This window comes from Phacochoerus africanus, chromosome 15 (assembly GCF_016906955.1).
Source record: "Phacochoerus africanus isolate WHEZ1 chromosome 15, ROS_Pafr_v1, whole genome shotgun sequence".
Classification (NCBI taxonomy): Eukaryota; Metazoa; Chordata; class Mammalia; order Artiodactyla; family Suidae; genus Phacochoerus; species Phacochoerus africanus.
The window spans coordinates 80412283-80436595 of record NC_062558.1 but is presented as its reverse complement, the minus strand read 5'-3'; the positions used below and the strand labels follow the sequence as shown (position 1 = coordinate 80436595).

Here is a 24313-nt window from a genome sequence, read left to right as displayed (position 1 = left end):
TAAGCATTTTCTTTCTTGTGACGTTATTTTTTGAACAATAATATCCCATAAAAAGATGGACTGTATTTAAGAAGACCTATTTTTAGATATTAAGCTGCTTTTTCTTTTTCTTATTTGATGAATAATTTTGCAATGAACATCTTTGTTTCCGTAGCATATTTCTCTATTTTGTTATGGTTTCTTAGGCTTCCTTCCCAGAAATGGAATTAGTTTGATTCATAATGTGGAATTACTTTCTGAACATCCTCTAACAATTTACAGTTCTACCATCAAATTGTTAAGACCATCTCATGGAGTCATCTCTAGTAGGTGAAATGGAAACATATTGCTAGTTAAGTAGAATAAACCAATGTTATGCTATTTTTAATTGGTATATCTTCCATTTCAGTGGAGTGTAATAATTTCTAATCATTGTTTACTAGTAATATTTTCTATTTCATGTGTCTGTCGACTGTTTTTTGCCTATTTATGAACAAGTGATATTTTATATGCTTTTGACAGTATGAGGAATTTATCCTTAATATATCATGTTTGATTTCATTATTTTTCTAGATTATAGTCTTATCTATACCACTTTTTTTGACATGAAGAATTTTGATAATTTTGTCATAGCTGATCTGATATTTAAAATTTTGGGGGGAGTTCCCATGTTGATCAGCAGTAACAAGGCTGAGTGGTGTGTATGAGGATGCGGGTTTGATCCCCTGGCCTCGCTCAGTGGCTTAAGGATCCGGTGTGCCGTGTGCACTGTGGTGTAGGTCACAGATGAGACTCAGATCTGGCATTGCTGTAGTTGTGTTGTAGGCCAGCAGCTACAGCTCTGATTTGACCCCTAGCCTAGGAACTTCTATATGCTGCAGGTATGGCCCTAAAAAAGAAAAAAAAATAAATTGTGATTCTTTTTAATCTCAGTATAGAAATTCTTCCTCTCGTCAAAGGGCTAACAGATATGTAATTTTCTTCAGTTTTTCTATGGCTTATTATTTGTATTTAATTTTAATTAATCTCAATTAAATTTCAATTATGGTAGGGGTTGACTCCTCCTACCATAACAAGGAGGTTCTCATTGGCAACCAACTTTTCCATTGTTAGTACTTAACGCTTGTCTCTCCTGTGAGTTGTGATGACTTCTTTATCACATACTGAATCCTTTTCTATGTAGTATAATCTATTCTGCCTATCTTTTTGTGACTTTTCTCATTCTATTGCTTTGTGATAAATTCGGCCTTTAGGATTTCTGCATTTGGGGATTTGATGGAGTTTTTTTGTACCCTAATGCACGACTAGTTTCGTGACTATTCAGTGGTTGTCATTGAAGAATGTGTCCCTAATTTGCTAAATGTAATATATATGTGTCTATCTGTCCATCCATTCAGATAGGTACACATGAATCTATCCCAAGGAATTAAATATTATATGAACATTTTTTATTTATGCTCATGTTTTAACTAGTTTCTGAAAAATGAGGGTTGGGGTCTCACACTGCGATGAGGCATTGTCAGTTTTTGTTGTTTGATGCATTTTTGTCAGATTTTGTTGTATATGTATTTCAAAGATGTAGTCTTTGGTGTGTAAAGTTTTTTCACTGTTACGTATTTTTGGTGGATTGTTACATTTATCAATATGAAGTATTACTCTTAATTTCTTTAATACATTTTTCACTTTGATAACATTATTGCTTTGTTTTCATTTTTTTTTTTATTATCAGCATTTGCCCGGTACATATTTTTCAGCCTCTCATTTCTAACTTTCCTTTACATTTTGTTTTCAATGACTCTTTTACAAATAGCACGCATATGGAATGTGTTATCACTGTTTTTATGTTATCTGAATTGTGTCAATCAATAGCTTTTACTCATTCAATTTCGTTGTGACTACTAATGTAATTAGGCTCTTTTTGCTGTTGCAATAGTATTTTATTAATATTAACATACTTTCTTTTCCTTTTTCGCAATTCTTTCCTTTAAATGGATTGATCAAATTCTTTTGTTCTTTTTTCCCTTTGCTATTTGGACCTTATACATTTTCAAGTATCTTCTTAAGTTTTGGATGCACATACTTAAATTTTCTTTTGAAATGTGTAATTAATAGGACTTTCTTCTGAAGCAAGAACCTTAGCACACCTTTCTTACCTTCACCACCCTCTCTCTTTCATGCTTCCATCTTCCATGTAGTATCAGCTAGAGATTTTATGTTTAAATTATGGTTTATTTTAATAACATTCAGTCAACACATAAACTAATCAGTTACTCTTTTCTCACATGACTTCTTGTATCTCACTTCTTTTTGGATTTATTTTTCTCTCAGCTAGGTAAATTTATCAATTATTTTCTCCTGAAAATTGCGATGATACATTTATTTCCTTTGTTTCCTTGCATCCAGTGAAGCCAGGAGAATTTTAACAATAATTTGATTCTCTTTGCTTTGGGGAGTGTGTATCTTGACATTAATATTCTAAAATGTCACCATGATATGCCTTGATTTGGGTCCTTTAAGATTTAACCTGCTGGACACTTAACAGATCTTTCTAAATTCTAATGCTATTTTGAAATATTTCCTGCTTTCTGTTACCTTTATTTTCTCCTCTGGAAACTCAGTTAACTTAAATGTTGAAGATTCTATACCAGTCTTCCATGTCTTTTAACTTTTCTTTTGTACCCTAAATCTGTTTATTCCTTTGTACGAAGAGAATTCTGATAGTCTAGCCCTCTAGTTTGTATGGGACTATATCCATTCTTCTAATAGTTAGCCTTTTAAAGTTTGGAGTTATAAAATTTTTAATTTCTAAGATACCTGGTTGATCTTTGCAGGGTTTGAGTATTTTCTCATTACTCTGTGTTTCTCAGTCAAACTTTTCCTAAAATTGTTGATTTGTTAATGTTGTATCCTTAAGTGTAAATATACCAGACTGCATGCCTTTCTTCAAGAAATCTTGACTTTGCTCAAATACTTAGATACTCTTGATTTGGTGCATCTCTTTGGATTTGATATTTTTGGTGAGCCTATCCTCAAATGCCATCTTTGCTTAAGGCACCTTTGTTTGGGGGGGGGGTGAAGGGGAATTTGGCAATGTATTTTGATCCAGTAACTGCTCTTATAGCTGGAGAGATAATTTCTTTCTTCTAAGAGTTACCAGTTCACTTGGGATGTTGATTTAACAGCTAAAATGCCCACACTTACTGCTTTATACTGGCTGTTTGGTACCTCTCTGGTACCCCAGTACATCAGTGAATTGTCCCAGCCTTCCTCTTCCCAGTGTCAGTCATCTCATTCCATCTTTTGAATAGTTGCTTTCTCCTTCACTATGATTTCTCCACCCCACTAGCCCAACAACCTCAGTCTTTGGGGAATACCTTATTATTATTATTATTATGTGTGTGTGTGTGTGTGTGTGTGTGTGTATATATAGTATGTCCTCTTACTATATATGTTGTACAAATGTGAAATTAGGTTCCTCAGCTCTGCTACGTTATTAATTCCAGCAGAATATCCACTTTTCATCTACCAATATTTTGTAATTTTTCTCTTATGTGCTAGTATCTCTTCCCTTCTTTTTGACCTCATGAGATTTTGCTATTCTTTCCCATTAGTATTATTTTAGTGAGGTTTTGAGAGGAGACAGAGGTAAATCCTTTTTTTCAATCTGTTGTTTAACCAGAATGCTCTGGATTATTATTTTAATTCACTGATGAATTATGTAGGTTTTATGTAGAATTTCCTTTAGCATCACTGATCTTAGTGAGATTGGTTTACTTTTGTGCTTTGAGAGGCAATATTTGGTACCAGGTTTATGATTATTTTATAAAGCAAGTTTAATAGCTTTGCATCCTTTAGTGTATTATGGAATAGTTTAGAATTTCAATAAAATGCAAATGTTTTAAAAATGTAGTAAATTATATGGGTACAAAGTCTTTGAGGGAAAGCTATTAATAAATTTTTCAGTTTATATCTCAATTACCATTCTGTAGTTTTCTTTTTCTGTGTGTATAAATTTACAAAGTTTATGTTTTTTTGAAAATGGTCCCTCTCACTGAGGATTTTGTTTTATTAGTTTCTTTATTGGATCAGCCTGTATTTTTTTTTTATTGCTAATATTTGCCCCCATAAAATGATTTAGAACTTTTTATTGCTTGTGATATTTATTAGCTCTCTATTATTCAAATATAAACACTAAAGTAGAAACCATCTTTTCTTCTAGTGTTGTTAAGATTCCTTTTTTTCCTAGGATCTTGAGCTGAACGCATTATTTTGTGAGTAATCTCTTATTATACTATTGGTTTCTTCTGATTGATAGTTAGCTAGTCTGATCTTTAAAAGTAGAGGCAGGATGCTTAATGGATATATTACTAGTTTTAGATTACTCAAGTGATTGCTCAGGGAAAAGAAAATTTGCTAACTGGGGCAAACAATAAAACTTGGTTCCCTTTGGCACACTGTTCCCAAAAATAAATAAATCATCAAGATGGATTAGCAAGTTAAAGATTAGAAGAAGAAAAGATACCCTAAATTGGTGGTTCCCACACTTGGCTCCCCATTAGAATGTAAAAATTTCTACACCCGGGTTGTACTCCAAACCAGTTAAATCTGAATATTTGATGTTGAGATGGGAGGCAGGGAGTAGCGTTGTCATAAAATTCCCAGGTGACTTCAGTCGCCCTGCAGTCTTGTTTTCTCCTTAGAAATGCAGAGTATCAGGCCCCATCTCAGACCCGGGAATAGAATCTGAATGTTAACAAATCCTAGATGATCCATATGCATGAAGCATTTGAATAGCAACTGGTCTCTAAAGCGGGGTTTTGCAAATGTACTCTGTCACCTCTTTATTTGAATAACACTTGACTGGGAGACAGTCAGTCACACCCATTCACTTACATAACTTTTACAGGAGAATGGGTAGTTGTGATAGAACCTAAAATATTTACTATCTGCCCATTTATAGAAAAAGTTTGCAAGCTTCTCAACCATGATGGCACATTAAAATCACCTTAGAGCTTGAAAACTCCCTCCACTCGGTTGTACCTCAGACACACACATTTTCATTCTCCTCACTTGTAGCCATTTTCCTTCTCTTTTTTTTCTTTTTGTCTTTTGTCTTTTTAGGGCCATACCAGCTAATGGAAGTTCCCAGGCTAGGGGTCAAATCAGAGCTTTAGCTGCTGGCCTACACCACTGCCACAGCAATGCCAGATCTGAGCCACTTCGTCTGAGACCTACACCACAGCTCACAGCGACGCCAGATCTTTAACTCACTAAGCGAGGCCAGGGATCGGACCCAAGTCCTCATGGATCCTAGTTGGGTTTGTAAACCACTGAGCCATGACGGGAACTCCTATTTTCTATTTTTTTTTTTAATAATTTTATTTCAGAGATTCTAAATTATGTAGAATAAATAATAAGAATATCATGTTACGAAGCAAAGCAAGTGAATAACTTGTCACATTGACATTGCCCATCCCACGGCCCCCTCTTCTTGGCCTCTTTATGGAATCCGAGGTTGCTGTCCATACTCCTTCAGGACTCACTGAGTGTAGCAGAGTGACCATTGGTCAAGCCTCTTTCTGCTTAGGCTTCTTTGTATTTCCTTAGAGTGTCAGCCCTGACCCCCATCATGTGAACCTTCAGAGTTCATGGCTTTTCCTTTTAGTAAGCAGGGTTGTAGGCTCAGAGTTCCAAATGCAGAGTATTTACCCTTAGCTCTCTGTCATCTGGTATTTTCTCAGAAGTCCAACTCATTCAGTTCAATTCAAGCAAGTATTTACTGAGTGTGTACCTCATGCCAGGCACTATTTTAGGTACATGGGAGGCAGCCATGAACCAGGCAGACATCAGTCCCTCCCATCCTAGAGCAGAAGCTATGGATAAGGGGACATAAGGTAAATTACATAAATAAGTAAGATGCTAGTGCTTCCCCCTTGGGGAAGCAAGTAAAGTATGCAAATAGAATAAAGAGTTTTGGGGGTGGGTGGGGCTGAGGTGGGGAGTTGCCCTTTTAATAGAGTAGCCAGAGAAGGTCTCACTGAGAAAATCACACTGATTAAACCCGAAGGAGGTGAGCCAGTGCATCATGTAGCCACTAGGGGAGGAACACTCCAGGCAGAGAGAACAGCATGTGCAAAGGCCCTGAGGCAGGAAAACAGCCAGATCAGAGGCTAAGTAATGTGAAAGGAGTGGAGGCCATGAGGTGCAAGAGGCAACCGAAGCTGGTGTTGCTTTAGGTTTTTTTTTTTAGGGCTGTAGGTGCGGCATATGAAAGTTCCTAGGCTAAGGGTTGTATCGGAGCTGCAGCTGCCAGCCTACACCACAGCCATAGCAACTCGGGATCTGAGCTGCATCTGTGACCTACACCATGGCTCACAGCCACACCAGGTCCTTTAACCCACGGAGCAAGGCCAGGGATCAAACCCTCATCCTATGAATACTAGTCAGAATCATTTCCACTGCACCACAATGGGAACTCCAAGCTTTAGGTTCTTGAAAGACTTGGACTTCTATTCTGTGTGGGATGGAGGGTCTTGGAGGATTTTGAGCAGAAGGGCAGCCCTGATCCACGTTACCTGGTAACAGGGTCACTTTGGCTGCTGTGCTGAGAACAGACCACAAGGGGTCCAGAGGAGAAAGCAGATGGGTACATAGTTAAACTGGGCCTGAAGGAGTCACTTCAGATCAAGCATTTCTTCAGAGCATCTGGCTTGATCTGAGGAGAAAGTGTAGACTGATTTTTTTAACCCTTGTAGAAGTTTGTTTCTCATTTGCATTGGTTAACTCCAGTGCCATGACAATGACCACGAGGCAGTCAAATAAACAGAGGCCCCCTCCGTTGTGCCGCTCGCTCACAAGAACATGGCCCCTGCATCGCTTTTTTAGCAGAGAGACATTTTTTTGGGCTCTCCATCCTGGGAAAGCCACAACTCCTGAGAACCATCTTGTTTTTCTCTTTTTTGCATTCATCTTATAGCGGTTACCCACTTTGCTTTGGGCAAGTGCTCAGACCTAGATCTGCAGTTTATCTCTAGCAAGAGAGTAGGACCTTATGGCTGCTGCATTCACTTTCCCCCTACCTTTATTTTCATATGCCTCATTTTTTAAAAAATGCTTTTATTTGGTTCTATTTTTATAAGTCACTTTAAATATGACAAGCAACAAATAATATAGGATGCAAAAGGCACCACTTCATGATAAAAAGAAAGAAATCCTGTTTGAAATGTCATTTATATTCTAGTTTATTTCCATAAATGAAAACACACACACATCCCACACAGATTTTCAGGATACAACTATTAGTGGCTAATAAATTACTAAAGCATTCCTCGTATCCTGGACTGGTTTCTGTTGCTAACTGCCAGTCTTTTTCTATCTCAAGCTTCTTAATCTCCCAGCAGTCGGTGACCATGATGTGGGAGTCAGATCAGCTAGTCAGCTTGGACTGGAAGCTTAGGACCAAAAAGACTGTTTAAAAGTCACTTTGCAGCCTGTGCTGGTCCCCCCACCCCCACTCGCCCCACTTCTGATTTAAGAAGACTTCACAAACTTCTTTGCAAATGTTTTGTACAAACAGTATATTCTCTAGGAATTTGGATCTTTGAAAATGTTTTTTGTTGCCTTTATACTGTTGAACTACAACTTGACTGGGTATAAAAAAATCTCAGGTCCAACTCTCCTTGATTGAAAAGTCTGAGTGTTGCTCAGTCGTCATTTAACACTTCCTGTGATATAATGAGATCTTAGTTGCCTTAATGGTAACCGTCTCCCTACCCTGACACTTTTTGATTTTTATACTTTGATTTAGTGTAATACTTGAAATTTGAAGGAAAAAGAATAAGATACTTCTTGGCATCGGTCTTGCAGAGCTGACCATTCATTTTGCCTTTTCATCTCGAGTCATTTTTTCATACCCAGAAAGTTCACTGCTCTTACGTCCTAGCCATTACTTCTGATCTACGTGTCATTTGCTCTTCGCTTTGGAGCACATGTTATTCATCAGTTGCGTCTCTGTGATCTCCACTCCATTTCTACTCTCTTAAGTTTCATCCTATTTCCTCCCTTGTCTTATGTTCTCTGCTTGGAGAGACGGCCTCTGCATTTCGTCCTCTGCATCCTGTCCACCTGCAGCAGTGTTAAGTCCACCTTTCATCAGCCCAGTTAGGACTGTGTTTTTGGCTCCCGAGTCTTTGATTTCATCCACATCCCTTCTCATCGCTGCACTTTCTTGTTTAATAAAAGTAATAGGAATATTATTCTGAATAGAAGGTGGGTTTTTCTGAAAAAAAAAAAAAAAATCTTCCGTCCATGAAGGTAAATCCTTTTAGGTGAAAAATCTTCCTTTTGAGCCATATCCTTTGTTCCCCCTGGTGCCATGGAGTTTTGCCTTAGGTGGGCTTTAAGTCCGTTTTTCCTCATCACCTTGTGCTTGAACAAGGACTAATCTAATGGGGCCCACGTGGAGCTTGGCCCATGTTCTTTCCTTGGTTCACCATGGGGTCTTTAGAGCATCACCACCACTTCCTCCCACCACTCTGCAGGCATCCTCCCTTACCGCCTCACATATGGGGCAGAATAAAGTCTCACCCTCTGGCTTTGAGCTGCTCATCCTTGGCTTAGCCCAGTCTGTGCCCAGCTCTGCGCCTGGCACTAGGGGAAGCTTAATAAAATGCTTTCAGGAAATAGGCAAAAGAAAATCCCCTCAGGAGCGGGTATGATATTGAAAGTGTCTCAAAGCTGTGATAATCAGTAGTTTGTAAACAGTTCTCTTGCATGACTGCCAAGCTTTAAAGCCCCATGAATCACTCAGATGGCTTTTGACTCACGAATTTGATCTCAACAGAAATATATTCTACCCTTTGGCTATTAAAACACAACACTCATTTGTAGTGTCTTTAATCCTCAATTGTGTCTTCCTTTCCATCTTCCTCTTTCTCCTGGCACCAAGAAACACTGGCTCTTCTTTTCCATTCAAGAGAGTTATTGATGCAGAAAGGAGAACCATTTATCTTGACACTCAGTAAAAGTGGAATTGTGGAAGTTTTGGATCCTGAACTTAGGAGATCTTACTGATTTGACTTTTTGTTGTTGTTGTTGATTGGGAGAAAAATAGAGAACTTTGTGGGAAACAGATAATGCTATGGGCTATACTCTTCACTATATCAGAAATGAAGATAAAGATGAAAAACAAAGAACAAAAACCCAAAACCTTCCCAAAGAGGTGAGGTTATCCGATTTGTTCCTAATCTGCTCTGAGCACAAGAGTTGCCCTGAGCTATTCCCGGTATTTTTCAGAGACAGAATCCTCTCAAACAACCCTGTAACTTAGAAAGAGTGCTTGAAACCAGAGAGGGACTCCTGAGAAACCTCGGGAGACTGGGCTATCCAGACAGGCATCCTTTAATGAGAAAGTCAGTTTACCAGCCGAGATTAAACCAGAAAAGGATCAGCATGAAGGACTATGTCCAAGGTACCGAACGATTCAATCTTCTGCAGGCATTTTATATCCCTTCAACCCTGGCAGCTGTAAATCCAGCAGCAGAGTGTGACCATTAAAACCACACATTGAAAATAATGCGTCTCTCTTTCATTTCTCTTTCCAGGTTTGAGGTTTTTAAGAGCTCTCAGACTGATCCAGTTTTCAGAAATTTTGCAGTTTCTGAATATCCTGAAAACAAGGTAAGAGGTTCTTTCTCATATTTTCCCCCCCTCCTTGTTGTCCCCCAGTGCCAAGTTGTGACTATCGGGTGTGTTTGCTTTCATCATAATGAAGTTAGAGTCCTTTTATTCGCAGAGTGATCTAACACAGAAATCCAGAGCAAGCCTGGAGTCAGGTCTTCTGTAGGGTGGGAGACTATGGTAAAGAGAGAGAAACAGCTGTGCCTGCGGGGAAGTAGAGACGGTTTGGGGGGACCGTGTGGGGTTGCTTGGGCATGGTGCCCAGTGGGGAGAGGCACACAGTTCTGCTCCTTAATTGGGAAGTCCTTGCTCCAAACCTTTTAAATCACCCCTTTATTACCTCACTAAATAAGAAATTGAACCTGGTTATAAAAGCCACGGAAGCAATGCTCTTTGAGAGGCAATCACGAACCTCATACGGCAAACAGAAAATCATTTCATTTCAAAGTACATTCTAGATGTTCACTTTATGGCGAGTATAGCCCCTGGGGCTTGCTCTGTGAATTGCCTTCTGGGGAATATCTAAAAACCTCCCGCCAAATGCACCATGACTACTTCCGTTAACCGTGTTTTGATCTGGAAAACACTACTGGACCAGGAGAAAAAAAACATCCCTGGAGTCCCCTTTCCTGAGGACCTGCGGCTTCTCGGAGCTGGCCTGAAACCAGGGCCGCCTTGATGAATAAACTAATAAAAGAAGTTGGACGTCCTTTAATGGAGAATAAGTACAGGTCATAAATTTCTCTTATAGGAAATTACACTTTAAGACGCTCACTGCTAATGTTCCATTTCCTCTTTGGTTGGCCTTACTGGGTTTGATAAATGATGAAAAACAGGACACCTCTGTATTTGTGATTTATAATTAATACACCTGCCTCTGGGGACCTTGGCTGCAGCCTCGTTTTCCCAGTCACTGAGGCTGGGACTCAGCTGCCCGAATGTGTCACTTCCAACAAATGTGATGGGTTATTGGCTTTCCTCTTTGGGTCTTAGTGGGGTTTTTTCTTTGTTCATTTATTTTAGTTTGTTTTGATTCCAAATTAGTTTTCACTAAGTATTCACCTTTGTGAATGGGGTTTGGGGTGAATTTCCATTAGTCAAGTTAAAAAGAAATTGAGCACGTAAAGAAATCTACATGTCCCAACACGTTTCACTTTGATTATCCCCGGGTCAGCCTTTGTTGGTGCTCCATTCCATAGTGTGGGAGGTTATCGATATAGAATGAGTATTATTATTCTTCATGTTTCTTCTGAGTGACGATAACCTTCATTTCTATCTTCCTATGGCCCTTTGATGCAAGGGACTCTTTTTGCTCTTGAAAGTAAGATGTCAGCAAAGCTGGCTGTCCCCACAGTCTGCCTATATCACGTTTGCTCCACTACATGGTATTTTTAGAGGTAGACATGGTGAGTACCCAGTGGCATATTGGAGAGACAGTTGGGGGAGTTCCCTTTGTGGCTCAGTGGGTTACGAACCCAGCTGGTATCCATGAGGAGGCAGTTCAGTCCCTGCACTGAGCTCGTTCAGTGCATTAAAGTTCTGGCGTTGCCATGAGCTGTGGTGTGGGTTGCACATTTGGCTCAGATCTTAGGCAGGCAGCTGCAGCTCCAATTTGACCCCCTAGCCTGGGAACTTCTGTATGGTGCAGGTGTGGCCCTAAAAAAGAAACAAACAAAGGGACAGTTTTGGGGATGGTGTGATCCATACTCTCTGATATGGTGTAGTAGGTTTACTGGTTGAGGGGGATTTCAATTTTGACACCAGCACTTTAAGAAGGCGCCATTACTACAAGGACTAACTTGGAGGGCACCCTTTTCTCACCTTGCCTGTGCTCCATCTGGGTCCTTTGTGGACTTGGAAGGATGATAAGTCATCTGAGTAAAATGTCTTTGGGCTTTTGCCAAGAGACCCACCCATTTTCTGTTCCTTGGAAAAGACTCCATGCTTTTGGATGCAGAAAACAGCATTTGCATCCTTGGTGACCAGTCCACCTGGCGATGTGTCCCTCACCAGGGGTTCATTCTCCCAGTGTAGAGGCAAGAAAGCCGAAGCAGCCAGTGAGGGAAAGAGATGTCTTTCTACAATGGGAGAGTCATGGGGTGGTAGGATCCTGGGGAATGTTTCCTCAGTCCCCCTCTTCCCACGGAATTCAACTCCTCCTGTTATTGGAAGGTGGTTCCATCACCACTGCACCCTTGGATTGTCCTGGTTCCTGTTGTGTATGGTCACAATTAGGTGACTGAGTCAATTCGAGCCTGAATTGAGCACCCATTTGTGCCAGCAGTGAGGTGGGTACAGGACTGAGCCCTGGCAAGGGAGAGCCAGGCTGATCTGCAGTGTGCTTGGTGCTGACATACAGGTACCCCCAGGGATTTTGAGGTGCGAAGGAAAGTAATTATGAGGGGTTTAGTGTCAGGGTGGGGGCAGTCAACAATCTTTTTTTTTTTTTTTTTTTTAAGGGCTGCACTTGCGGCATATCGAAGTTCCCAGGCTAGGGGTAGAATTGGAGCTTCCAGCCTATGCCACAGCCACTGCATGCCTGATCCGTGCCACATCTATGACCTACACCACAGTCACAGTTCGTGGCAAAGTCAGATCCTTAACCTACTGAGCGAGGCCAGGGATTGAACCCACATCTTCATGGATACTTGTCAGGTTCTTAACCTGTGAGCCACAATGGGAACTCCAAGGGTCTTTTCAAGGCAAAGTGGGTGTCTTAGGTAAGCCTTATGGAAAGCTCAGAGTCCTCCATGTGTGGCTGGAGATTGGGCATGTGGCAGGGAGGGAGTGTGGGCTGACTTCCCATCACAGAATTTGCTGAAAGCACAGAAGGGAAAGAACCTAACCCCAGGAACCTTGAGTAATTCTCTGCTCTAGGAGACTAGGGATTATGTGTTAGGAAAAGAAAACAATGAGATTGGGAGGGCAGGTGAGGGCCAGATCACAGGCACAGATTGAACCTTTACTAATATAGGAACTGACTCTACAGGCTTTTGGAAAACTCTCTGAGCTCTTCTCTCTCTGAGCTCCTGGCTGATCCTGGCTCATTCCTTCTGTGCCTCCCCACAGGTGCAGCTGCACCAAAGTAGAAGACTTGGTCTTTGTAGGGCTTCAGACCTTGAGGGATTTTCTGGTGATGCCTCTGTATTTGCTGCTTTCACGGTGACCTAAGAGGGTGGGTAGAGCCTCACAGTCATCTTCAGGGGGAATGTGTATGGCTTTATCAAGTGGCCAGTTCCCACCAATCCGGGGCATTAGGTAGGGATGGGGACGCTGAAATGTGATTTGAAACAATGATATAAAATTCTAGTTTTATGTTATATTCTTTGTCTCTCTTGGCCAAGAGTGGGAAGAAATAGGGCAGAGAAGTATATGGTGTATGTGTGTGGGGGGGGGTGAGGGAGGGAGAGACAGGGAGAGAAAGAGAAAGAAAGAGTATGGGGGAGAGAGAAAGAATTAAGACATTAGCAAAAAGATGACGTAGTGAATAGGATGACAGGGAAAATAGTGACAGTAATGGGACAGCACTCACCAAACTACCAGCCAACAGGAGGGTCTAAAATGCTCTGTATCCTGCAAATGGCATATTGAAAAGGCTACTGAGAGAGCTCATGTCATTGTGTGAGCTTTTGGTGGTTCCTCGGTTGCTCTGAAAATTGCAAGCAGACTCACAGGTGGGAGAACACTTATTCTAAAGTCAGGGTAAAGCAGAGCTCTGTTTAAAGGGTGTCATTCCACATCTCATATAATGTACTAGCTATTGATGATGGACATGTAGATACTGATGGCAGAGATGTTGCTGATGGAGATGAGGATGCTGGTGATGGAGAGGTAGATGCTGGTGATGGAGAGGTAGATGCTGGTGATGGAGAGGTAGATGCTGGTGATGGAGAGGAAGATGCTGGTGATGGAGATGGAGATGCTAGTAATGGAGAGGCTAGTGATGGAGTAGATACTGGTGATGGGGATGTAGCTTTAGTAACAGATATGGAGATGCTAGTGATGGAGATGCCAGTCATAGAGATACTGGTGATGAGGGTGTAGATACTGATGATGGAGCTATAGATACTGGTAGTGGAGATACTAGTGATGGAGATGTAGATACTGGTGATGGAGACAGGGAGCACCTGGAGATTTTTAACAAAGTGGCAGTTGCCTTACTGTTTCCTCTCATTATTAAAGTGCAGTATGCTCATTGCAAACATTGCAATAATAGAGAAAAGCATAAAAGATAAAGCAGAATTTCCCCAATCACAGTGATGGTTGAGATAACCATCGCTAATAGTCTACCATGTCACTTTTATTTCCCATATAGCCTTCCACGCTATGTATATATACCATCATTTGTCTAAGCAACATATTCTTTTTCTGGACATTTTGGGAACTGAAATTACTATGCCACATATATGACCTCAGAAATTGCTCCAAGGTTTAAGTTCTTAAAAAGAATATTCAGAGTTTTCAGTTGCTACAAAGAGTATAGAGACTGCAGGCAGAGGCCACAGTGTAAGGGCTCTCAGATGTTGTGGATTTGACTGGGGAAGCAAGAGAGAGAGTTGTTGAAGAGTTTGAGCAGGAGAGGAATGTGGTCAGATCTACATTTTGGAAAAATCCACTATTTCACCAATTTTTTAGAGAATAGGTTTGAAATATCTAAGACCATTGCCCATAAGACTGGTCAGGGAACAATTGTCCAGGCAAATGGTATTAGAGACTGGTCTTAGGAGAAGAAGGAAAAGGATCAAGAGATATTTAAGGGGTAGAATTGACAGAACTTGATTTTGCTTCACTCCATGTCTTATAGTTCAGACCATTCAATGCCATGGGGTTCAGTCCAGTTGATTTTGAGAGTATTTCACATCTTTCCAGTGAAGGTAACAATATAACAAAATAAGGGTGTTGGCACCTGTCTGTCTGTATTCTTGGCTAGAAAGAAAGAAGAAAGTATTGGACAAGCAGAAGAGGTATAAATTCATGTTCCTTTTTGGAAAGTGGATGACATTTTCTTTCTTTTTTTTAATAATGATTTTTATTTTTTCCATTATAGCTGTTTTACAGAGTTCTGTCAATTTTCTACTGTACAACGAGGTGACCCAGTCACACATGCATGTATACATTCTTTTTTCTCACATTATCATGCTCCATCACAAGTGACCAGACTAGTTCCCAGTGCCATACAGCAGGATCCCATTGCTTATCCATTCCAAAGGCAATAATTTGCATCTATTAACCCCAAATTCCCCGTCCGTCCCACTCCCTCCCCCTCCCTCTTGGCAGCCACAAGTCTGTTCTCAATGTCGGCCAAAACGTCTTGTAAACTGACACTGAAGGCAACAATGGACCCCAGTAGTTCTGGGTTTACAGCTGTTATCTTGGAAAGAGACAGACATTCATTTTACCAGTATCTACAGAGACAGATTTTCTTTTTTCCCCAATTTCTGTGGAGTCCTGTCGAAAGTCTCTGATCTATAAGAACAGAAAGGTTTCTCTGCCTTCCCATGGATGATGATTCCCTATATCCACCAATATCAATTACTCTTAATGGCTAATGAGAACTCATGGACAAGGACCCAGAAATGATAATGGAAAACATTAAAATGAAGTTAAGTTCTCATGATAAGGTCGCTATCCATCCCTTATCATGAGGGGGCTAGAATCTGAATGGATCTAATCATTCTAACCATGGGGAATGTCACATTTGGTTCAGATCCCTGGACTTAGTCATGAAGTCTGTGACTCTCTCCAGTGGCCTCTTGTACCAGGCAGAGCCTACAACCCTGCTTTCGAACCCCTTCCCTCTTTCCAAGGAGCCCTATGCAGCCTGGTGAGGTTCCAGTGACAGAATATGGGGATCGTCCACCAAGAGTTAATCTTGCCTCTTTCAAGCAGAGCTATTAGGTGATTGCCTGGTCCTAGAGTTTAATTTGAAAAGCTAATTCCTAATAGTGGGCAATCTGTAATGATGCAGACACCATAAAAATAATCAGATTTCAGTGCTTAATAGGGACCTTTCAGCAACAATGATTAAATATTCTCTACACCACAGGAGCTCCCTCAAGCACTATTAATATCCCTGTAACAATCACTGAGAGATTCATAATCGCCATATTAGGTCATTTTTCCAAAGCTTCCCAAGGCTCAGAGACTCCAATCCTTTAATGTCTCAAGAGAGCCCCACACGGTTGTTGGTGGGACCCTGCCTTGTCAGTCTCCAAGGATCTGGGAGTTTGTAAGTGGGTCACCTTGGTACTTAATTATCCTCTGAGAAGATGAACAGTAAAGCTACCCTGAGACCTCTCCCTTTATCCCTAGCTGCCTATTCCTCAACTGTCTCTCTCTCCAGCATCACTGCCCCTCAGAGAACTTGCATGTAGAGGCAGGAAGTGGTTGGCTCTATTTGGGCTTCCCCTTGAGAAACTAATTGGGAACAAGGTGTGGCCATAGCCTCTCTCCTCCCTAGAACAGGGCCCTCTGACCCTTTTCACATCCTATAGATGGGGTGTCAGCTTCACTTTCTCAACAAGGAAGACTTTCTGAGGGACCTCTCAGTCTGTGACTATTGTTCCACAGGGGAGTGGTCAAGAGGGTAGACTCTAGAGCCAAACTGCCTGGGTTCAGAGTCCAACTCTGCTGCTTGCTGTGTGAACTTGGGTCCATCTCTTAACCTTGGGATCACCTCATAGAATCTTTGTGAAGATTAGATGAGTAAATATACAGGAAGCACTTAAAATGGCGGTGTGCTGGTAAGCCCTGTGAGAGAACTGTGTTAGCCATTTTACTTTTTAATTTTTTTCCTTGTTTTTCTTTTTTTTATTTCCCCAATACATTATTTTTTTTTTCTACTATGCAGCATGGTGACCCAGGTACACAAATGTGTATACATTCTTTTTTCTCACAGTATCATGCTCCATCATAAGTGACTAGACATAGTTCTCAGTGCTACACAGCAGGATCTCATTGCTAATCCATTCCAAAGGCAATAGTCTGTTAACCCCAGACTCCCAGTCCATCCCACTCCCTCCCCCTCCCCCTTGGCAACCACAAGTCTATTCTGCAAGTCCATGATTTTCTTTTCTGTGGAAAGGTTCATTTGCATTCAGATATGTGATATCATATGGTATTTGTCTTTCTCTTTCTGACTTACTTCACTCATTATGAGAGTCTCTAGTTCCATCCATGTTGCTGCAAATGGCATTATGTTGTTCTTTTTTATGGCTGAGTAGTATTCCATTGTGTGCATATACTACATCTTCCTAATCTAATCATCTGTCCATGGACATTTGGGTTGTTTCCATGTTTTAGCTATTGTGAATAGTGCTGCAGTGAACATGTGGGTGCATGTGTCTTTTTCAAGGAAAGTTCTGTCCAGATATATGCCCAAGAGTGGGATTGCTGGGTCATATGGTAGTTCTATGTATAGTTTTCTAAGGTTCCTCCATACTGTTTTCCATAGTGGTTGTACCAGCTTACATTCCCACCAACAGTGAAGGAGGGTTCCCTTTTCTCCACACCCTTTTCTCCTCCAGCATTTGTTATTTGTGGACTTATTAATGATGGCCATTCTGACTGGTGTCAGGTGGTATCTCGTGGTAGTTTTGATTTGCATTTTCTAATAATCAGTGATGTTGAGCATTTTTTCATGTGCTTGTTGGCCATCTGTATATCTTCTTTGGAGAAATGTCTCTTCAGGTCTTTTGCCCATTTTTCCATTGGGTTGTTGGCTTTTTTTTGCTGTGGAGTTGTATAAGTTGTTTGTACATTTTAGAGATTAAGCCCTTGTCAGTTGCATTATTGAAACCACGTTAGCCATTTAAATCAGCGGTTTCCCTTGGGAAAGAGGTGAGCGGGGGCAGAGATCAGTCAGTAAAGGGTGATGCGCTGAACCACACTATGGGCAGGAGATTCAAAGAAGCAGACTTTAGGGAGGAAGTAGGGACCAAGCCAGGCTTTGAAGAAAGAGAACTCTTTGGATAGATAGGGAGGGTTTTGTAACTGAGCAATTGCATGAACAAAGGCTTTGTGAATAAGTTGGGGTGTCTTGGAAGTTCCAAGGGTTTGTGTAGAAACAATAGTGATGGGAGAACCTGGAACTTCAGAGTGTGTTGAAGGTGGTGGAGGGAGTTTGTACGAAGGAATTCCTTCCACAGGAGCCTTTGGACAGGGAAGTGACAGGCCGGTAATTTTGGTTAAGGAGTTTACACCCAGTGGGGGCAAGCAGGGTGAAGGTGAGTTGGGAGACCAGAGTGGAGACCTGTTCACTCAGGACATATATTCTTAGAGGCCCTACTGTGCACCAGAGACTCACTGCTCCCAGGGTCCCAGCACAAAAAGATCTAAATATTCAGTGAGTTCCAGTTGATCTATTCAAGGAACACCTGTGGATGCTTAAGTTTGGGGGTATAAAGTTGTTGGGACAAAGGATATCCTTGTGGTCCCAGGCTCCCACTCCCTAGATGGCATATGAATGACAAAGGGAAACAGGCACCTCTCAGTGGTGCCATCTGACATGCCCACCTTAATCACGTAACTGGACCTAGTATAACGGAGCTGGAATTTCCTGATGCCATCTCCACAGATGTATTGAAACAGGATCTAATCCTGAGGGAACAATCAGACAAATCCAGAATAGGGGCCATTCTAGATAACAGCTGGCCTGGGTGCACAGAAAATTAAGTTGTCACTAAAATTAAAAGGAGGGTGTGTGGGGTATATTACTGACAGAGTAAAGGAGGCTAAAGCAGAGAATGGCAAACTAGGTTGTTCATGGGCCAATCAGCCTGCTGTCTGTATTTGTAAATAAAGTTTTACTGGAACACAGCCAAACCCACTCCTTTACAGGTGCTTTTCTGCAACCACAGCAGAGTTGAGTAGTTGCAACAGAGACTTCATGGTCCAGCAAAGCCTAAATATTTACTATATGCCCCTTTACAGAAAAGTTTCCTGACCCCATGATTAAAACCACATAATAATCAAATGCAATATCAGAACTTCAATTACTTCAAAAAGTGAAACGGGATGAAAATAGAAAAGCATCAGTAAACCTAACTTTGGAGCAGCTGGAGAAATCCAGAGTAGAAGAGCTTATTAGTTGATGTTACTTGAATCCATGTTAATTTTCTTAGGCAGAACAATTGTATTATTATTATTATTATTATTTATTTATTTATTTTTTAGGGCTGCACCTGTGACATATGGAGGTTCCCAGGCTAGGGGTCCAATTGGAGCTGTAGCTGCTGGCCTATACCACAGCCACGGCATGCCATATTTGAGCCACATCTTCGACCTACACCACAACCCATGGCAACACCAGATCCTCAATCCAATGAGTGAGGCCAGGAATCGAACCTGTACACTCATGGATCCTAGTTGGGTTCGTTAACTGCTGAACCATGACAGGAACTCCATAATTGTATTATTATTGTCTTGCACAGTGACCTTCTTAGGTGTTGAATGCTGGAGGACTTAGCAGGTTGTGTCAAGATGTCTACAATGAGCTTGTATATGGTTCAGCCAAAAAAAAAAAAAAAAGGGCAAACAAAGAAGAGAAAATATGTATAGAGAAAAGCAATTGTGGAAAATATGAATTGCTTAATCTTGGTGAGAGGCATACAAAGTGTTCACTGTACCCTTCTTTTAAGATTTCTGTAGGTCTAAGTAAAAATTGTGTAAATCCAAATTTTCAAAATAAAAATTTAAAAATCTTAACACGATCAGAGGGGGGTTAATTTAGGGATCACTTCTGGTAGCTCAGATGTCATCTTCCTCTTGGCTCTGGAATGAACTACTTATACCACTTTTCAGGGTCCTTCCCTTAAGGTGGAGGAACAAGAGGGGGTTGGAGGGGACTGCCTCCTCCTGAAAGTGGAGCTGTTACCACGGAAGACAGGTAACACGGAAGACCCCCCCAACAGGGTCTTCTTTTGTAACTCCCAGTTTTGCTTGTTGTCTCTTTTGCACAGTAATTCCATCAAGCTGGTGAATCTGCTCTCCATATTTATCAGCACATGGCTGACAGCAGCCGGGTTCATCCATTTGGTAAGTATCCCTGAAGATGCATCAGTTCTGGCTTTTCCGGAACAAGCCCCTCTTGGAGTCATTTTATTACCTGGGAGACAAACTTCAACCCAGCTGTAGAATGCAGGGAAAGGAGAAGCAACTGCACAATTGTCTGGGTTTCCAACACTTTCACTCCAAACTAGTTCCAAATGGTGAGTAATGTTCACACTATGAACCTGCGTTTTTGAGCTCACTGGTATTGCTGTGGGGCTTTCGTAGATTTTTTTTTTTTTAACTCTGTCTGCAATAACCCATCTAACCACAAGATGGCAGTGCTTCCTCAGCAAACACCTGAAAAGGTTGGTGACCAAGCTCGAAGTTTGACCCCATCTCTCAGTAAACAACACATTCAGATTCCTCCATTTCTCTCCACTCCCCCCCCCTTACAAAAAGCCCTCTTTGATTCTTTTGCCTGATTACTTGTCAAGTTATTTCGTATTTCAAAAATGGTAATTCTTTTTAAATTAACGACTCCTTGAAAGCCAAGCTATTCTCACCTCCCCAGGGCAGATTTCCCGCCTGCTTTAGGGAGCGTAGCTATTGTGGGAAGTGTGTTTCATACAAACATAAACACTTACAACTGGAAGGAGTCTCATTCAAATCTGAAGCTTTGAGTAAAGGTGCCCTTCCCTTGCTGAGCCTCTCACTGCATAAGGGGTGAGAAGAAGGGTTTCATTACCTCCCATTGGGATCTTTCGTAATTATTGGCCAAAAAAAGACTGCCGGGGAGCTTGCTTGTGGTGGTGCAGCTGTTAAGGATCTGGCCTTGTCATTGCAGTGGCGTGGGTTACTGCTCTGATGTGCATTTCATCCCTAGCCCTAGAACTTCCACATGAGGAGGGTGTGGCCAGGAAAAAAAAAAAAAAAAGAGCCACAGGAAAAGCAATGGAAATCTGTGCAGCTATCTCCAAGTCACTGGATCTGACATTACCTCACCCACCCCTTTATGCTAATGGGACTTCTGGTTGAAATCACCCTTAGATAAGCACTCTCAATTCTGCCAAATGCCAAAAATCCCAGATATGGAGGGCTAATTGGTTGTTTTCAATAAACAATGACCTCACCTAACTATTGTATGAAGTACCTTCTGCTTCACCAGGAAACTGCCATGCAAAGGGTGTGTTGAGGACAGGCCTTGACGTGTGAGAGACCAGGTCTTGGAAACTTTCTGCAGAGGCAGAGCTGAGGCCTGGGGCGGGTAGTGGTGGGGATCCACAGAGATCACCTGGCAGGTCACAGGCATTGGCCATCTGGTGTATTGTAGGGCTGGGATAGAACTGTGGGGTAGAACTGGAAACCCTGGCCTGTCTCTCCCTCTCTCCTCTAAAGCATTTGTGTGGCCTGCCTCATAGCTTTGTCGGCAGATCATATGGGAGGACAGAGTGTTTGGTGAGTCTAAAGGCTAGATGGGCCAATTGCAACCCTGGGGCAGAAGCCCTCACACCCCTTGCCTGTGGGTGATTTCCTGCTACTGCTGTAAAGTTGAGTGGTCCCTACACAGAACAGAAACGCTGTGGGCCTCAAAACTGAAGATACTATCCGGCCTCTTAGAAACAAAGCTTGCTAGCCCTTGGTCTAAAGGGTATGCAAAGGTGGAGCTCACTTTTTGTGCCCCCAGGGGAGAGTCCTGCAGTTTGCAGGGCAGAATCATCATGGGCCTTCTGCAAAGCAGGGACAGCCTGGTAAGGCTCCAGGAGATGTTGTTTGGGGTTCAGATGTACTGTTTGAAGGAAGAAGATTCCCCAGGTATCTCCTTGATCAAAATGAAGAGGGAGTTCTGTTGTGGCTCAGAGGGTTATGAACCAGACTAGTATTCATGAGAGTGGGGTTAGATCTCTGGCTTCATTCAGCGGGTTAAGGATCTGGTGTTCAGCATAGGTTGTAGATGTGACTCAGATCTGGTGTTGCTGTGGCTGGGATGTAGGCCAGCAGCTCCAGCTCTGATTTGTCCCCTAGCCTGGGAACTTCCAAGTGCCACAGGTGCAGCCCTAAAAAAAAAAAAAAGATAAAAGGAGGAGCCCCCCTGTGGGGAGAGGGGGGTCCAGCATTTCTTTGGACCCCAGCAGGGACTCAAGAGAAGGGCCAGGGCTGGACTCTCTGGCTCTTTCCTAGAAGAAGATGCTCTAAAATGTAGCCAGAGGCAATGCCCTAAATTTTTTCCGGTGATGATGATGGTTGTACAACTATAAATCTAATAAAATTCATTGAGTAAAAAAAGTAAATGAAATTCTTCTGACCTGAGAAGAAAACGAGCTCTGGATTAGTTTGTCACTTCATTCCCCTTTCTGCCCCATCTGTCAGGTAGACGCCTTGCCCTCCACTCTCTTCACTAGCTGCTCAGAGGTTGTGCTCAGATTGGGGCAGCCAACTGCCCAGGTTGAGGATGCTAGGCATCCAGAAGCAGCCTAGATGCTGGAGCTTTTGTGTTTCTGGTTTATTACATAGATAATGTTTTTCCTTTCTCTCCCCTGTCCCTTTGCTTTAGGTGGAGAATTCAGGGGACCCATGGGAAAATTTCCAAAACAACCAGGCTCTCACCTACTGGGAATGTGTCTACTTGCTCATGGTGACCATGTCCACTGTGGGTTATGGAGATGTTTATGCAAAAACCACACTCGGGCGCCTCTTCATGGTCTTCTTCATCCTCGGGGGACTGGTAAAAAAAAAAAAAACTTTCTTATGATGTTGATTTTTGTGGTCATTAGTATCTTCTATTATCCATGTTCTTAAAGCTGTGTATTTGCGACTGTGTTTCTGCATTAGAAGCAGGTGGCTGCCTTAGTGTTACAATCCAGTGAAGCCATGGTGACTCTTCCGTCTATTTCTTTGGTATATTGAGCTTGTTTCCTGGATACCCAGGCAGGGTGTCCTTGTCAGGGACAGCCATTTAGCTCAGAGCACACCTAATTGTCTTAAGAAAGTGATGCTCACTTATCAAGTGAGCGTGTCTGTGCCTTGTAATGTAATTCAGCATCTGATATTCTGCAAGGACAGACCTGGGAGATACCGTGGATACTCTGTAGACAGATTGCGGTTTCAAGAGCTCCCCGCCCCCTTCCCGGTCCTCCCCGAACTTCCAACAAACACTGTGGCTGGGGCGTTACCCTAAAGAAGAGGGTCCCCCCCACTGGAGGGCAGAGAGCCCACTGGTCTCGCCCCAATGGACATCACCACGTGAGCTGAGTATTGCTTTATCAACAGCCCACCGACCCCAGTACGCTCGGGGTAGTCCCCTCTCCCTCTGTAAGCAGAAAGTGGCCCTTTTTGCTTTTCTGGTCTACGCAGACCATTGAAGTGGGTTATCCTGTACTTTCCAAGGGTTATTTTTGGCACCCCATCGGCGGTGGCTGCATTTTGTCTTTCAAAGCAGCTCATGGGAAGTTTAGATTTTTGCTGTGTGAGGTAAGTGGTTAAAATCCTCATGCACACGCAGCGCTCACCTATGTGCACTGCACATGCATTTCCTTAATGCATACACTTCTCTCTGTTTTGTATGCATACGGCATATACATTTGAAAAAATGTATATAAATGTACGTGTGGCGTGTACATGCGCGCAGCGTTCCCACAGCGTCCCCGAGGTCCCAGCGGATAACGAGACCCGGTTATCAGCCACAATCACAATGTTTGTTGGACAAAACATGGCAGATTTGTGTTTCTCCCTGCTATCCTTTCCTCCCATGTGATTTCCTAAATTTACCTTTTGTGCTTTTTTCAGTGATTTTTTTTTTTTTAGTGGAAAAGTTTAGATATTTTAAAATCTTCTTGTGGTATTTACTGTCTTTAATCACTCATAAAGGCATGGATTCTCATTTGAATTTTAAATAGAAAGGTCTCCTTGTGAAACTGTGTGTGTGTGTGTGTGTGTGTGTGTGTGTGTGTGTGAGAGAGAGAGAGAGAGAGAGAGAGAGAAAGAGAGAGAGATTTCTCCAGCATGCATTCCTTTAATTCCCTTCAGGAAGAAAAGCTAGATGTCAGCTTATTTATTCCTGTCTCCTTTACATTTTTCTCAACTATGATTTTTCTTTTTAGTTGTCCAGGTTGGCTCATGTTTGTTTTGTCCTGTGTATTTTCAGGAGCTTTCCCTTTTGGTGTTCGTATTTTATTTTACAATCCAACATATTAATATGTACCTTTGCAGTTCTAATCCCTTTTGTGTTTTCAGATCTTAGCCCCCCCCACCTTCTGAAAAGGTCACCCCCTTTCTTTGGCCTGTCTTTTTAGTCTCTCTTCTGTCTCCTATCTTCTCCTCAGGCCATGTTTGCCAGCTACGTCCCTGAAATCATAGAGTTAATAGGAAACCGCAAGAAATACGGGGGCTCCTATAGTGCGGTTAGTGGAAGAAAGTAAGTATGCCAAGAGGTTTTGCTGCTTCCGCTGCGGTCGAATCCTCTCTGCATGCCATTTTTTTTTTTTTTTGGCTCTTGTTTCTTTGTCTCATGCATGTAGGCAATGTTTGCCCGCTACGTGCCCGAAATTGCTGCTCTCATCCTGAATCGGAATAAATTCGGCGGGACTTTTAACAAACATGGAGGCAGAAAGTAAGTCAGTTGCATCAGGCAAGATGTGGTTGAGTGACTTTCAGAGCCCCTATGGTGGTG

General features: G+C 42.0%; 1 protein-coding gene across 14 annotated transcripts in view; it reads left to right on the top strand.

Annotated features, from left to right (window-relative positions):
* KCNMA1 (potassium calcium-activated channel subfamily M alpha 1) overlaps positions 1 to 24313 on the top strand; it is a 754541-nt gene that overhangs the window by 498461 nt on the left and 231767 nt on the right. For all 14 annotated transcript variants that reach the window (XM_047760135.1, XM_047760128.1, XM_047760127.1 and 11 more), the window contains exons 6-9: positions 9582 to 9657; positions 19617 to 19692; positions 22199 to 22369; positions 23967 to 24058. In XM_047760135.1, the coding sequence (XP_047616091.1) occupies positions 9582 to 9657; positions 19617 to 19692; positions 22199 to 22369; positions 23967 to 24058 (415 nt within the window). The remainder of the gene's footprint in view (positions 1 to 9581; positions 9658 to 19616; positions 19693 to 22198; positions 22370 to 23966; positions 24059 to 24313) is intronic.